This window comes from Salvia splendens, chromosome 8 (genome assembly GCF_004379255.2).
Source record: "Salvia splendens isolate huo1 chromosome 8, SspV2, whole genome shotgun sequence".
Taxonomy (NCBI): domain Eukaryota; kingdom Viridiplantae; phylum Streptophyta; class Magnoliopsida; order Lamiales; family Lamiaceae; genus Salvia; species Salvia splendens.
Genome location: NC_056039.1, coordinates 28,540,186 through 28,556,805, shown reverse-complemented (window position 1 = coordinate 28,556,805; position 16,620 = coordinate 28,540,186). Strand labels below are relative to the sequence as shown.

At 34.8% G+C, this 16,620-nt stretch overlaps 2 protein-coding genes across 2 annotated transcripts; both read right to left on the bottom strand.

Annotated features, from left to right (window-relative positions):
• Positions 1-5,386: 5,386 nt before the first annotated feature.
• On the bottom strand, positions 5,387-7,427 carry LOC121743402 (cytochrome b561 and DOMON domain-containing protein At5g47530-like). The gene is made up of 3 exons (XM_042136702.1): positions 6,725-7,427; positions 5,805-6,388; positions 5,387-5,650 (listed from the first exon to the last, which is right to left on the bottom strand). Exons 1-2 carry the CDS (start codon positions 7,340-7,342, stop codon positions 5,813-5,815), a joined length of 1,194 nt encoding a protein of 397 aa, XP_041992636.1. The 5' UTR covers positions 7,343-7,427; the 3' UTR covers positions 5,387-5,650; positions 5,805-5,812.
• Positions 7,428-10,884: 3,457 nt separating this feature from the next.
• LOC121745287 (pentatricopeptide repeat-containing protein At2g41720-like) lies at positions 10,885-16,620 on the bottom strand. The gene is made up of 11 exons (XM_042139131.1): positions 16,395-16,620; positions 15,660-16,085; positions 14,949-15,121; positions 14,697-14,802; positions 13,100-14,209; positions 12,899-13,004; positions 12,613-12,817; positions 12,390-12,522; positions 12,106-12,210; positions 11,700-11,820; positions 10,885-11,571 (listed from the first exon to the last, which is right to left on the bottom strand). The coding sequence occupies exons 2-11, from the start codon at positions 16,029-16,031 to the stop codon at positions 11,462-11,464; spliced, it is 2,541 nt and encodes an 846-aa protein (XP_041995065.1). The 5' UTR covers positions 16,032-16,085; positions 16,395-16,620; the 3' UTR covers positions 10,885-11,461.

The following is a 16,620-nucleotide window of genomic DNA, read 5'->3' as shown; positions in this document are numbered from 1 at the left end:
TTTCAGATATTATTATTAGAGTGAACTGCACCAAATGACTATAACTTTTGCACTTGATGCACCAGTGATACCTAACAAAAAAAATAGCACCAGAGGGGCCTAACGTTAAATATAATCATGAATTAAGTTTTTTAGCCACTTTTCGGACGAAAAATGCCAAAATAGCTTGAAGGGCGTTTCTGGCAATCCCTAAATTCGCTGACATATGAATTCTGTCACATTTCTGTCAGCAGCTTCTCAAGTGATTTCCTAATAAGTTCTAGTACTTTATACGTGATTAAAGTTTTGTCAATATTTGTAAAAAAAAATTCGTATGTCCCTCTATTTCTAATTAGTGGTAACAATATAGTACTAGTTATATCATGTAAGAAATTCATTGAGAAACAAAAATATGGAAAAGTGAAGTTATTCATGCAATAAAATCTGAATAAATAATACACAGAATAAAAATATTTCACATTTAATTAAATGATACAATAATTACTTTATTGAAAACATTGACATTTAAAATATTATTTCATTATATATCATCGAACTAATTTGTTACTCTAAGCCTAACTTTAAGACGATTTTTATGATTGATATTTTATTAATGTAATTTTAATTTAGCTTAAACTGAAATTTTTAACATCATATGAACATTCAATCTTTAGATATAAATTTGCATAGTTTCTTGCCATTCATGATAAAATTGAAACGTGAGTAATATTTTGAAAAAATTCAAACATGTGATATTAGCTATTTAATCCTTCAAGATTTTTTTATTAATAATAGTATTTGAAATAAGACAATGTAAATTTATAAATTAATACTGTAAAATTAGGATATTTTCATAATAAATAAAATTGATCCATAAATCAATGTAAATAAAATAAATTACGGGAAATAAAAACACGGAAAAATACCATAAAATGAGTTTTATAAGGAAGAAGTGGTCTCATTTTATTATGTTCATATTAATTAATGCAGATAATGATAAATATGTATATTATATAAAAAATTAGAAAGTGTAAATAATGATAAAATTGTAATTACGTATGAAGTACAAAAACTTATTAGAAAATTACATATGAAGTTGTTGACAGAAATGTGGCAGAAATCACATGTCAGCAATATAATGGAGTGACAAAAATGCCCTTTTAGGGCATGAGAGTGTTTTGGTCCTAAAAAACTTCATTCATGGTTATATTTAACGATAGGCCCCTCTGGTGCAAATTTTTTTGTTAGGGGTCACTTGTGCAACAAGTGCAAAAGTTAGAGTCATTTGGTGTAGTTCACTCTTATTATTAATAAAAAAAAATCTACAGGGATTAAATAGCTAATGTCACATGCTTGAATATTTTCAAAATATTACTCATGTTTCAATTTTATCATGAATGACAAGAAACTATGCAAATTTATATATAAAGATTGAATATTCATATGATGTTAAAAAATTTCAATTTGAGTTAAATTATAATTCTTAATAAAATATTAATAAATATAAAATCGTCTTAAAGTTAGGCTTACATTAACAAATTAGTTCGATGATATATAATGAAATAATATTTTAAATGTCAGTGTTTCAAGAAAATAATATTGTATCATTTAATTAAATATGAAATATTTTTTATTCAGTGTATTATTGATTTAGATTTTATTTCATAAATAACTTCACTTTTCCATATTTTTGTTGTTTCTCAATGAATTTCCTATATGATATACCTAGTATATAGTTACCACTAACTAGAAATAGAGAAATATACGAATTTTTTTTTTGTACAAATATTGACAAAACTTTAATCACGTATGGAGTATCAGAACTTATTAGGATGTCACATAAGAAGTTGCTGACATAAATGTGACAGAATTCATATGTCAACGAATTTAGGGATTGCCAAAAATTCCCTTCAAGTCATTTGGGCATTTTTGTCCGAAAAGTGGCTAAAAAAACATGATTCGTGATTATGTTTAACGTTAGGGTTATTTGACGATATTTTTTTTATTAGAGACCTGCAGTTTCACAAGGACTTTTGATGTAGTTTACTCTTTTTTCTTGATCCAATGTTTGCGGATGCTCACAAATTTTTAGTACATAAAATGCAACGTTGCCTATAAAAACTGTAAAGTCGTCTTCCATTTTCAGACATCACGTTTTTATCAATACTGACGTTTCTCGTGAGGATTACTTTTTTCGAAAATAGTTGCTTTCTGTGGCATCGTATATAATTGAGTGGAAAGACACTCACGAGAATCATAGTAATTGATTCGAACCATATAAAATTAAATAAAAACAACAGTAACATTTTGATTTGGAAAAAACAAATTATTCGGGGGTGGTCACGTGCCAACTCAGAACTATTAGGCCCTACTTGCTATGATGGAATGGAGGTAAATTCTTTTCTTAGGAATCATCATTCCATTCCACATGCTCATTCCATTCCATTTCATTTTCCTTTCTTCTTATTTTAAATTTTAACAAAATTATATAAATATTATTTTATATTATATTTAAATTTAATATAATCACAATTTTTTAATAAAATTAAAATTTTAAATAATTGAAAATTCCACACACACACGAAAAATGGAGTATTTGGCAAAAACATTTTTGAATAAATATTTTTTTGGTAGAATAACATATTAATTATTCACATTTCATTCCATTCTATTTCTATATTATTTGTAGGTATCAAACATAGAAATGGAATCAATTAAGGAATAACAATTTCATTCCCTTTGCATTCCTTGTACTAGCACAAGAATGGAATGGAATTGTCATTCCATTCCCACCTCCATTCCATTCCCATCTCCATTCCATTCCCTCTTAATTACATTCCATCATACCAAGAAGCCCCTTATTATATTAGTGGAATCAATACTAATCTGGCACACGTTCGTATTAGTAATTGGTCTCTGATGTAAGCAATTTCCCTAGGAAAACAATAAAATCGAAATCAGTAAACCCCACTATTTATACGATAAAATGCAATTTAATTGATAAATAATTTTCATCTATTTAATAGATTGAGGGTTTTATTTATAATAGATACTCTATATGAAAGCCATTATTAATTTTTTTAAACAAAAAAAAATCCCAACTATCTGAATGCAGACATGGACATATTTAGATAGGGCCTTAGTCGACTCATCCAAGACCGTCCAGAAAGTTTAATTATCTCTTATGATCGAGCCAAAAAAATATCATTGATGACGCTTCTATGTGTAAGTTGTTCCGACATCTGCAACACGGGAACCCCGTTACGTCCTAGAGGAATGGAACCGGGGGACGGCATTGCGAGCGTTCCCTCCTTGCAAGACTCAGGGGAGGGTTGCCCCTCAATGCGCATTGTATTCACATTTTATTTCATTAACTTCGTGTACAAATTTTTATTTCATTACATTTTTGTACTAATGCATTTTATTTCATTAGTTCCTTTTGTACTTTTTCCTTTTTGTTTTAGTAGGTTCTTTTGACTTGTTTTTAACTCTTTTTCTACATATTTTTCACAAAATGATCAAAATACTAACATAATAGAGAAGTAGACATAATCACGCCCAGTGATAAACGAAATGTGATCAAATTCATACAAGACTAAAACCATGCAAAATCCATGTATGTCACCCACGTCACCTAATTTTCTCCATAAATCTAGAATATGGTTTGTATTATTCTTATTATTTGTTTCAATAAATCTAGAATATAGTTTGTTTTAATTTAGTTTGTTAGGATTTGATTTATTTGCCTTATTATAGAAGATCATTTTGTACCTCACATATTATAAATATGAGTGGAGTCTATGATTATTATTGTAAAAAATACAATACCTCTCTTTTAAATTTCACGCTATTTATATTAAATTTTTATTTTTCTCGCAAAACACAAATCATAAAAAAAATGTCACTACATGAGTTTAAGGTTAATATATGACAAAAATTATTTGACTGATTATTAGTACACACTACCAAAGACCAAAATCCTCTTATACCTTTGATGTGTCCATGGCCACGATTAAGGCCGATGTCATTGAATTGAGAGCTATTGTCGGCGATACTCATCTTGGAGGCAAGGACATAGATAACAGGATGGTGGAATACTTTATCAAAGAGTTCAAAAGCAAGAAGGGTAGGGATATCAGTGGGAATGCAAGAGCTATTAAGAATACAATTATACTACAATTGTTTTGAAAATTATAAATGATTATAAAATTATTATTGAATTGTAACTGAAAATTAGAAAAAAAGTGAACATCAATTTATTCAAAAAATATAATAAAAAATCTCTTTTAGAAAGTGAAGAGAAAATAGAATACTAAGTTATTATGCAAAAACTAGCTTTCCAGATGCTTCAAAAAATTAAACTGTGCAAGGATATAAAAAGGCCCCAAAAAAGCAAATTGTGGAGCTTCCTAATCATATGGCTGCAGTGAAAACTCTGGCTACATAAGTAGTCCTAGCATGCAAAGTTGTATCTTGAGACAGAAGTTCCAGGCTACGACTAAAGTTCGTTTGAGGAAGTCCTAGTTCTTAAAAAATGCTATGCAGTGAATAATTGTCATTTGAATCCCACATGACAAAGAATTGAAGAGGAGCTTGTAGTGCAACCACATTTGATTTAGTGCCAACATGTAATACAGACTTTGATCCTTGAGACGCGTGAGAAAGTCCAACTACCACATTTTATGTGGAACCAGCTTGCACTCTCTAAACGAGAACATCAATTTTCGGTACAGAAACATTTGATGTAGTACTCTGCAGAAAGGACACATGATGAAGTCCACGCTCTGAAAAAACGTCATGTAACCATTTGTCGTAATTTGTGAGCTGCATGACACCGGACAAATTGAATGACAAATCTTCAGTAAATTTCTTAACAAACACAAAATATTTCAGAAAACTTGCTTGTTATGCACCAAGATATTTTGCACATTTGATGTAGTTCCAGTTTGCACTGTATTGATATTGATCTCTACATAGGTTTGGTCGTTCGGGAGCTTGTTGTACAACCACATTTAATGTAGTTCTAGCTTCCAATTCAAACTTTGATCTCTGAAATGCATGACCCTCAGGCACATTTTATGTAATTTCAACGTAGTGCCCTGCAGAAAGGACGCATCACTTTGACTAAGTAAGGAGTATAAATATGTATGAATAATTGATTTTACATTATGCATGCAATCATAAATTCGAGGTTTGAAATCAATCATCAACCAAAATTAATGATTTGACTTTGTTTACTAGTATTTTATTAAATCAAAATTTTAAGTTGAAGGAAAGGCAAGAGAGCCCAGCCCAAAAGAACTAAAGATGTGGTCCATAATAGTGAAAATTGTTTGCGTGCATAACGGTAGCATAATTGACGTGGCCCAATTTAACAGAGGCCCAAAGAATTATTGAGATCAACGGGAAATAAAACGGCTAACCAACATCCATTAATGATAAAACAGCAACCGCAACAAGACGAAAGGTTTGTTTTCATCGATTGTTATAGCTATATCCTATAAATCTCTGGAGAAGAAACAACTGCTGCTTGTGTTGTGGCTGAACCCACTTGGATGGAACAACTAAATTTGAAAAAACTTCCTCATATTCCACAATCTTCTTATACTAGGTAAATGAGCCTCATTGCTGTTGGCGAATTCCTAAACTGGGTGTCCGTATCTCTGTTTCTCTAAAATTTAACAAAAGGGGGTTCAGAAATCATGTTATGCACCAAATAAATAATAAACATTTACTCCTATATAACTATCCAAAACAAACCTATATATAATAAACTGAACAATAAAACATGGAAAACCCAACAAAAGCCATAAACGATATCCCACCTTCAACTTCAAACCCTATCTTGACCACGTGCACCATATCCATTATAGCCATGGCTTCCATTTGACATCTTGTCAGGGCGGCTCGACTTCTTCCTCTTCAGGACAACATACCATGTGCAGATCTCGAGAATGGCAGCGAGAGCAGCCAGGCCGGTCAAGACCCCGACGTAGGCAGTCCTCCATTTCTGGTCAGGATGTAGGATGTTGAAGCCCTTGAAAATGTTGATGATGCTGAGGACTATAACAGAGTACCCAATGAAGTGGTGGTACACATTCCAGTAGAATCTCAGTTTGTGCTCCTTCTTCGGCCTCAGAAGCAGAGCAGTCACCTGCAGGGTCGCCAGGCAGAAGATGACAATGCCGATGATCCTGTGAGCCGTGTATGTGATTCCAGCCGACTGCCTCCCGAGCTGGAGGCCGGTGATCCACCGTGCCACTCCGGTGATGTAGCCCGAGCTCTGGAAAAGAGCGTGAAGGTAAAACCATGTTGGGTCGGCTGCCGGAAATACTTTCAGGTACCTCGCTGTGATACCACCGATTGGCAGTAGTATTCCCCAACTCACCGAGTTCAGAACTCCGTGAATCTGCATCATTACAAACTTATTCCATTTGGAACAACTATTTGCACCATTTCTTTTTTTACAAAAAAATTATTCTGCCTCTACTTTATTCTCTTTCCCTCAACCTTTAAATATCAATTCCTTAATTTTCGTGCTCGGAAGTACTCCTTTTGTCCCTAATAATTTGTCAGCATTTGACTCGGCACGGATTTTAAAAAATGTAATAGAAAGTGAGTTGAAAAAATTAGTGACATGTGAGTCATACTTTTGTATACTACTATATTAGTTTTATAATAAAATGTAAATGAGAATAAGTTAGTGGAATGTGGGGTCTAATGTAAAAAAAAAAAAAGAACTCACATTCTTTTTCTTGGTGCGGGAGTCGATGATGGCTCCCGACGTTCTCCCAGTCTGTCCGGAGAGAAGATTGAAGTTCCCGGCGGACAGGACATTGGCGCCGGAGGTGGGATGTTGCGCCGGGGAATACGCGGAGAGGGGGCCTTCCTGCCAGACTTGGCTCAAGGCAGAGCTTACATTATCAAGCTTGAGCGTGGCAAAGATGGTGTACTCATTCGCGGCATAAGTCGCTGACAAGTCGGAAACCGGAAAGCTCAAATCCCCCTCCGCCAGCTGAGCCTGGTAGCTGTTCACCGGCGACGTGTACGCCCTCATGGTGCCGTCTGATTTCTGGAACGCTACGAGCGCCTGCGCTCCGATCATCCCTCTGCCGGTAGGGTTGATCGCCCACGCCACCCATCTCGACGTTGCCACCGCCACGTGCCGGTACGCGATATTGGCCGTTTTGGTGGATTCGTCGTAGTTCCAGTGGAGGAAGGAGTTGAGGTTAGGGAGATCGGCGCAGTGGCTGAATATCTGGTTGGCGGTGAAGGTGTAGTTGGTGCATGATTGTGCGTGGGATGAGGATGTGTAGAAAGAGAGGAATAAGAGGAGAGAGGGGATTAAGGCAGGCCTAAACATCTGTGACTAATTTGGGATTCAAATTTTTGATTTTGTGTTGATGAATTTGGTGTTTGAGTTTGATCATTTGAATGGAGGGAATGAGGTGTTTTTATAAAAGAGAATGGTGGAGACATGTTAGTTCCACCCTTTGTCCATGATTAAATGTCTCATATTTGACCGTTACATGTTTTAAGAAATTGTTTGACTTACTTTAATGTATCGGGTTTATAATAAAATGTGAGTGAAATGGGTTAGTGGAATGTAGGGTCCATTTACTAAATATAGTAAAAGTGAAATGAGACATTTATTGGCGGATAAAAAAAAAGGAAAAATGAGACATTTAATGACGGACAATTTGGTAAGAGATGTGTGACGAAATAATTTGTGATTTTTTGAGATTATTGCACCTGGCAATTAGCAATATTTGGATTCCTAATTTGTTTAGGTTACAACTACCATTGTTTAGGTCTCAACTCCAACTACAACTGTACTAAAATAAAGTGATTAAAAAAAATATTGGTGTTCGGTAATTTCATTTAAATATGGTGTTGTACAATTTGGAAGATCAAACGGCAAGCAATAAATAGTAGTACTAATATATGATTAAGTTTGTTCGTGTACCGAATTTTGTACATGTATGACTTGCGTTTAATTAGATGGCTAACTAATTCACCATTTTAACCAGTTATATCTCACACTTAAAAACAAACACACGCCCAATTTATCTGCATAGAAAAAAAAAACGAATTATATGTAAATCAAAGTGGCATGTGTAAGATAGTACTCTATATTATATGTTGGATTAGGTGCATGATTTGTAGCAAGTACTAGTACTAATAATTATGAACCCAACATTATTAATTAAGTGGTTAAACCAAATCAACTTCTCACAGTACCTCCTCGGGCATTACATTATGTCTCACTTGTTCTCGACTTTTCAATTAGTTAAATACACATATTTAAAATAATTCATTAATAAATTATGTTTGTGATACAAAACAAATGGAAAGATTTGTGATAATTATGTTGATGTTTACAGCCTTGATTTTGGAAGATGTTTTGTCTGCTTCTTTATCTGCCACGCTTTTTTTTATCTATATATTTATAATTATATTAGTAAATTGAAATGACTCAACTATTAGAAACCGCGTAGCTCGCATTCTACAATTTTTTTTGTTCCAAATTAGAAATTCCTTTTCGGTGAAACAGTACGTATATAAAAGTATATTCGGGTAACTTTTTTGTTCACGAGCACATCTATACGCTTGTGTTAGTTTACTAAGCGTATATAATGAAGTATGTAATAATTAGCTAGTTATGGTACAAATATCTAACATGGTTTACATAGAATTTCGCATAAAAAAATTTATGGACTCTTTATAAATAAGAGTTAATTGCATCAAAATCACAGTTTTAATGTTTAGCATTACCTTGTGATTTGTTTAATTGTTGCACATATATAAAGAAACATGTGATAATTTGTATAATATCTTTTCTATGTAGACACATAATGTTGACATGATGCACAAAAGTTTTTGGTGGTGCTAAATGATTCAACTTGTTCCGCCGGATCAAATGACATAAATTTTAAACAGCAAATACAAAAAACTATAATTACACCATTACATATATTTCTGTTTATTTAATTTAATTTTTAATATAATATACTATTTTTTCATACTATAAAACTCTGTCTTAAAAATTTTATAAACTAAAAGATTTTCAATGAAACCCTTAGCTTTTTACCACGAAACTGTAAAGATAAAAAAATCTATATACATTTATAATAGTAGTAGTAGCTAAATATGCTTATACTCCCTCCATTCTCTAAAAACATGAACTTTTGAAATGACACGAATTTTAATGCAAAATCGATTAAGTAAGAGATATAGAAAGAAAAGTGTGTTAGTAAAAAATGAGTCTCACCTTGTTAGAAAATTTCTATATTTAGGGGACTGACCAAAAATAAAAGAGTTTCTATTTTTAGAGGAAGAGGGAGTACATAATTAGATGCGAGGAAAATGTAGATGTAGTGAGCATGACAAAGCATGATATCACTATCCCATTTTCTCTTTCCCTTAATTTTGTTTATATTTTTCTTTCCCATTTTATCTTATTGAATTTGAACATGTTGTCTAAAATAAATATATCGAAGAACATATCACAATCACAAATATAATTACATGAGAACTTGTGAGATTAGAGAGAAAAAATCTTGGTCAGAAGCGACATATGTATTATTTTATCCATTAATTATACGTTGAGAAGTAGGTAAGATTACGACTTTTTGTTGGCAGTGAAAAATAGAGGCACGTAACCTTAAATAACATGCAATATTGATTTGGGCAATACCTTTTCTTTTCCGCCTTTGTTGTTGATATTAATAATGATATATTATGAGATGTTTGATAGGGTTGATAACTCATTTAGGGATACAATTTTATGAAAAAAAAATAAGCGAAGACTGCAAAAAATTATTATCGGGTTTGCTTAATTTATTTACACCTCGATATCGTGGGTACTTGATAACTTTTGTGCCAATTTTGTATTCCATTATCACATTATTGATATCAAGATGCATCAATATACATCATGATCACTATATTTTATATAAGCTAAATTAATTATTAAAGTAAAATAGTATGAAATAAAATAAACACAAGATATCATCCTTTAATTGGAGAACAATAGCGTAATCGGAAACTCCGGCTAATAGTGATTGGGCAGAATTTATAGGTTGATATCATAAAAATAACATTTCAAACTGCGTTTTCGTGAAAGATTTCCATATTTCTCCCAATAATCACTTAATTTGACTCAATTTCCCAACTACTCCCACTGTTCCTTCCTTTACCCCTAATCTAACTGCTACTTTTAATCCTTTACAAGGAAACAAAAGTCTGTTTTTGCCATTTTAGTATGTCACATGTCGTACACTGAACTTAATTTTTCAGTTTCGGACACTACCCCAATATTAATCCTTTATAAACTTAATCACAGTCTTATGCTTTCAAGGGAGTATATGTTATTATCTTATGTGAGATAAACAATAGTAGTAATTCATCAATCATTTATTTATATTGAAAAAGCTTATTTTATTATAGCCCGTACAACATATGGGGAGACTAAACATAATAAACTAACAACAAATTGGGCCTAACTTTATCTGTAAATAGTTTCTTTGAGAAAGTATATTATAACTCATTGGCCCAAATTTAGATTCCTACACCCAAAGCAGAAAGGGTTTTTAGGCATCGACAAAAAAACAAGTTTTATTAGATTCACAAAATATAGGTTATTTATCTATAAAAACATGAATTTTTAATATTTTTTATTTTTCTTCTGAATTTTAAATTTTGAATCTAAAAACATGAACTTTGAGTTAGTCTAATTTTTCCCCAAAAAGTAATTTGATAAGTATGTTCGTTAGAAGTGTCAATGTCAAAAATAGAGGTGTCGTCACAACCACAATTTTGCTAAGAATAACAAACTCGGTTTATCGTGACTAGGAGAGGATGTGAGCATTTGAGAAATGGGGAAGAAGTGGATAAGGACACAACTGACCATAAGTCGAAATAATTGAAGTAACTTGGAAGTTAGAATAAAATCGCAGTATGCTTGAAAAGGAACCTTGTATGAAATTACACCTATATGTATATGCAGAGAAGGAAGAAACAGCTCTATTGCAGTTTCGAACCATCTTTATTCTAAAAAAAACAGAGTTGGCTTTACTAATCCGCTGCTGGATTAGAGAAATCGAGCTATCAGCACCCCATTCATGGCATTCTCTTCTTTATATCCTCATCATCATCAGTGTGGCTGCCGTCACCATCATCAGTGTTTGATGTAATATCATAGGATGTCTGAACACCGCGGTGCTTCTTGTAATTATGTTCATCCTTCCATCTGGATGTGGTCCTCATGACCTCTATGATTTGGCACCAGATGCATAATATCATAGGATGTCTGAACACCATGGTGCTTCTTGTAATTATGTTCATCCTTTCAATCTGGATGTTGGTCCTCATCACCTCTATGATTTGGCGCCAGATGCATAATGTAATAGGATGTCTGAACACCGTGGTGCTTCTTGTAATTATGTTCATCCTTTCGATCTGGATGTTGTCCTCATCACCTCTATGATTTGGCGCCAGATACATTTGTGCTGGTGATCAACGCATTAGTGTGCAGGGGAGGATTAATTTTGCCTTCTGCAGTTGAATGACCATATTTTTCCTTCCAGGATTCTGCCAACGGAGAAAGAAATGGAATAGAAACTGAGCAGTTGATGATACATGTGATGCTTCTGGGTCAGAATGAGAGATTTCATATTTCACAAATAACTACTATTGTTTCAATTTGTTAGCTGCCTTACCTAATTTCTCCCTCATGGCTGCAGCATTCATAGTTCCACTACTTGTTTGAGCAAGAAATTGCAAGTCCTTGTACATTTGAGCAGAATGTGGAACTCCTGCACCATCCATCCACTGCATCACCTGCATCAAGTCATGTTCCAGTTATGATGAGTGCTAACACCAGAAAGAGCTCGTGTTGGATGGTCACAAGCTACAACATATCATCATGGAGAAAGTATCTTCGGTAGACATTTTATGTAGTAGGATTAAAGTTAATCGGCAGCATTTCCAAGGGTGTATTCACCAACCTTGAACAAGTCTAGCACCAACTCAATACCAGCCAATGAAGAAAAAAGGTCATAAAATTTAGGCAAAATCTGGATATCAGAGCAGCAAACGAATTCTGAGTAAGTTTGAAGTTAAAACCTCAATATATTTTCTCCAATTCCCAGCAGCTAAAAGGTTCTTCAATAATACTGCATAGGTAGTCGAGTCAGCTTCTCCACGTGATGAAACTATCTTCAGGAACAGCTGCAGAAGTGATGAGAAGGAAGAAATCAACAAATTGTCGACTTGATTTACTAGATCTGATTGTATCTTGTGACCAGAAAGAGTTAAATAGAAATGTTTCTAACATTCTGCTGCACACCCTAGTACAGTATACACATGCAATATGACAAGTAACGGAGGAGTAGTCCCGCTACAATTACCTTCATCATGGTGTCAATCTTTCCTACTTTTCCGAAAGAATGAAGAAGATGGTTAAGAGTTCCAACCGAGATACTAGGAAGAGAAGTTCCCATTATTTCGATAACTTCAGTTAAGGTCTTCCACTCTCGCAAGCTTCAACAAAAGGTATAATGCTAAGTTTCTTGGCGCAGTAATGTCATAATAAACCCAATGGAATTCATATTTTGTGGCCTCAGGACATACATGGTACAGGCAGAAACCATTTCAAATAACACTGCATCAATATAAGGAATATCTTTCTCTCTCATAAGCTCAGCAAGAAGCAAGGCTTTGCCTGGTTGACCCCCTCGGTTGAAGGCTCTCATAAGGGCTGCACAAGCTACTGAGTCTGGCTGGACATTATTAAGCTCCATTTCTTGAAACACTGCCAAAGCTTCCTCCCAGTGTTCTGGCAAAAAAAAAATAATTGCAAGTTAAGACTACTTTCTTAGTCTGCACTTTCACAATTGAAACGCCTAACTGGACTCACCAGCAACACTATAAGCATGCAGCATAGCCGTATATGCAATGACATCTGGTTGCAAACCATCTTCTTTCATCATGTTGAACATTGACTCGGCTTCAACAAGTTGACCCTGAAAATAGTGTTAGAACTGGAGAAAGAAGACAAGGGGAAATAGGATACATATATTCACGTTATGAATACAAAAGTATACCAAATAATACTTGCCTGTCGACTATATGAGCATATTGCAGAAGAATACACCTCTTTTGACAGAGGAATATTCATATCCCTCATTTCAAAAAGAAACTCTAGTGCCTCACTGTACTTTGACATCTTGCAACAGCCACTTATTAAAATATTATAAGTAACAGAATCAGGTCTAACTCTCTTTTCCTTCATGTTCCTGTATAGACCCAAAGCTTTCTCATATTCCCCAACATTCATATAACTTCCAATAGCAGAGTTGTACGCAATGGTATTCAATTTTATGCCTCGCAACTTAGCAGCTTTTAGTACGGAATCAATCTTCACATGTTGACAGCAACGGCCACAAGCTGCCAACAATGTACTAATTGAAACAACATTTGGTTGTAGACCGGCTTGCTCCATTTCACGCAGCAGATCCACAGCCTCAGCTAGAAATCCATTTGATCCATAGGCATCAATCAGAGCATTGTAAGTCACCAAATTTGGTTTGCAATTGTTTTTCCTCATCAGATCAAATACTTCCTTGGCCTTCCACGGCTGTTCTGATCTTCCAAAAGCGTTGAGTAAAGAAGTGAAGGATACAACATCTGGGAGGAAGCCATTCTGTTTCATCTCACTGAAAACTGATGATGCCTCTTCGCTCAGACCAAGTGAGGCATATGCCCCAAGTAATGCATTATATGAGACAATATTAGGTTTTAGACCTCCTGCAACCATTATGTTGAAAACTGAATGACAATTTTCAACCTGCCCGCAGCTAGAGTACATATGCATAATACTTGTATAAGTCACAATATCAGGAGAACATTCTGATCTTTTCTCTCTCATTGCATTGAAAACTTTAATAGCTTCTTCATAATTTCCCAGTTTAGCCAGACAGTGTATCACAATATTAAATGTTGTAGTGTCAGGGCGAACATGGGTACTCTTCATTAGCTCAAAATAAGAGAGTGCTTTTGCATACTGTGATCCAGTTTTATATGCAGATAGAATGATATTGTGAGTTACCAGATCAGGCCCAACTCCATTATCTGTCATCTTCTTACAGAGTTTCAGAGCCTCCCTCCAATTACCACTTGATCCGCATGCATTAATCAGATTGTTATAAGTTGATCTACTTGGAGGAATCTGCAGATGAAATAGGTCTGATAAGGCACTACCAGAAAACATTATGCACGAACTACAAAAGTGAGACAAGTTCAAAAATACATGGAACTGATTAACAACAGTAAAAAATTTGTCTTTATATTAGCTGAGACATGTTGTTACCCTTCATTTTGAATACTTAAGGCAATCTAACAGTGAACTTCGAACAAAAACCAAGAATAACATGAGGCCCCGGAAACCATGGCATGTGGAGATATTGATTGTAAGCCAGCAGCACTTTTTTACTCAATGGATGTTAAATCTTATAAAGAGTAATGATAGTAGGCCCATCAGAATCAAGTTTCCATCCATTTCTCAAGCAAGTAAAATAATTGGCTGCTACTCCTATATTTTATGTTAAGGAAGACTAACTTAATGAGGATAAATAGATGATAAGAGTGAAAAAGACTGAGGAAGCTCACATAAGAAACAGAAAGAGTGACTATGAAGTAAAAATGTAAATACATACAGCAGCACGAAGCATGTCTTCCATAATATTCATTCCCCACCGCCATTGACCAGCACGCCCATGAGCATGAATGAGAGAATTGTAGGTTTCAACATCAGGCTTGCACCTAGAAGCAATGGGATCAGATCAACATGAGAATTGTTTTAATGGACATAAAAGTGGGAAAAGAAAGAAGAAGATCGAGACATGAACCGAAAAAAAACTGCATCGGCAACAGAGGGCATTAAGTATTAACAACCTAAATGAGCATACCTCCATTTTTGCATCTCAAAAAATAGGCCACGTGCCTGGTCAACACGATTATGCCTTGCATGCAACCTAATCATCATGTTGTAAATATCATTTCTTGCAGAGTAGTTTTTTTGGTTCTTCATCCAATTAAAAACTTGGATGCTATGCTCTATAGAACCGGTATTGGTCAATTCCTGAGTAGAAAAGGGACAAATTCAAAGCTTCACTAAAAATTGCATCAGCAGTAAAAAGAAAATACAATGATTAGCAATAATTGCTTCATAGGTTGGAGGGCAGATAGCACATACGATATTTCAAATATTAGTTCCAAGTGTTAGAGTGAGGCGTATCTTCATAACAAAGAATTCCTCAGGCATTAAAGCAAACAAAAGGATAAAAGGTTACATAAAACAGTTCTTTGTCCAAAAATGCAAAAAACAAAGGACCTAATTTGAAGCTTGCACATTGATTCCAGCCCTAGCCTCTTCAACATAAATCCAAAATTACACTAGACATACAAACATCAACATATCCTCAAATGGCCTAACTAATCAAGTAGATGTATAATAAAGTGAGAATCTGATACAGCAAACTTTCAAAGTTGCAAATTTATGTTATTCAAATCCATTCAATACCTTGATAAATCTGTAAACAGAATTAAATGCAAAGTATAGATAGCAACAGTAAGAGATGGTGCAGCAGCAAAACACACATTCGGTGAGAAAATTTTACCCTAATGAGAAGCGGAAAATTCTTGCGTGCAAAGCGGCCGGCCCACCGGTTGAGCACGCTCTCGATATCTTCCCAGTGGTGAAGCTTAAGAACCATGTCGACAACCTCCGATAGGCTCCAGTCCTTCTGAAAGCGGTCGCCCTCCACCCGCAAACGGTTTCTTTTGGGGAGGTCGGACTTCCTCAGTCCGGAGATGGAGGTATGCAACCTATGGGTCCCGGCATCGTAGTCGACTTGCGCCTGCTTAATTTCCTTATATGGGTCGGAATTCTTCAATTTGGAGCAATGGATTGTTGATGTGATGGTGTTTGGGGCGGGGTGAGGTCTTTTCCGGTGGTGGAAGAGGGGCTGGTGGTGGTACAAGGTTGCCATCGCAGATTTTTGCGGCGGTGGGGGATAAGATTCTTTACAACTCCATGATATAAGCTTCGAAAATCATATTTACACCAATCAATTAGCGTAATTCTAAACTCAATTAAATACATCAGACTAAGTTATCAATTTGATCCCAAGGTCTTAGACCAATCATGATTCTTCTCCAAAGTTCTACTTTTATTTTCAATTTATCTACAGTTTACAGGTTAGAGACTAAATTAATGCCCAAACCAAACAATTAGAACAAACCCGCCAAGGCAAGTACTGATCGGTCGTATTCATTCCTTTCACAAGAGTCTGAATTCATCCATTTTAATTCAGAAATTCAAGCATAGATGATGAATTAGGATAAGCTGTTACCTTAATTTCACAAGCTTTGGGATTGGAGGTGTTGAACTTTAAGCTTTAAATCCCACTTCCATGGAATAAGAAGAGAAGGATGATGGAGATAGGTCACATGGGACAGAGGAGGCCAGCGGCGTCGTGCTAGAGAGGCAATAACGGCGTGAAAAGAGAGCCGAGTGACTGGATGAAGATGCTATCCTCTGTTGGTGTGCGTGACAGAAAATCTAGAAGAAGACGCGCC

Coding starts and splice junctions, on each gene's coding strand:
- LOC121743402 (XM_042136702.1), bottom strand. CDS start 7,342: ATGTTTAGGCCTGCCTTAATCCCCTCTCTCCTCTTATTCCTCTCTTTC. Junction 6,389..6,724: donor CCCGCACCAAGAAAAAGAAT/GTGAGTTCTTTT, acceptor GTAATGATGCAG/ATTCACGGAGTTCTGAACTC.
- LOC121745287 (XM_042139131.1), bottom strand. CDS start 16,031: ATGGCAACCTTGTACCACCACCAGCCCCTCTTCCACCACCGGAAAAGA. Junction 15,122..15,659: donor ATTTTCCGCTTCTCATTAGG/GTAAAATTTTCT, acceptor TTTTCTACTCAG/GAATTGACCAATACCGGTTC. Junction 14,803..14,948: donor TTTGAGATGCAAAAATGGAG/GTATGCTCATTT, acceptor CATTGCTTCTAG/GTGCAAGCCTGATGTTGAAA.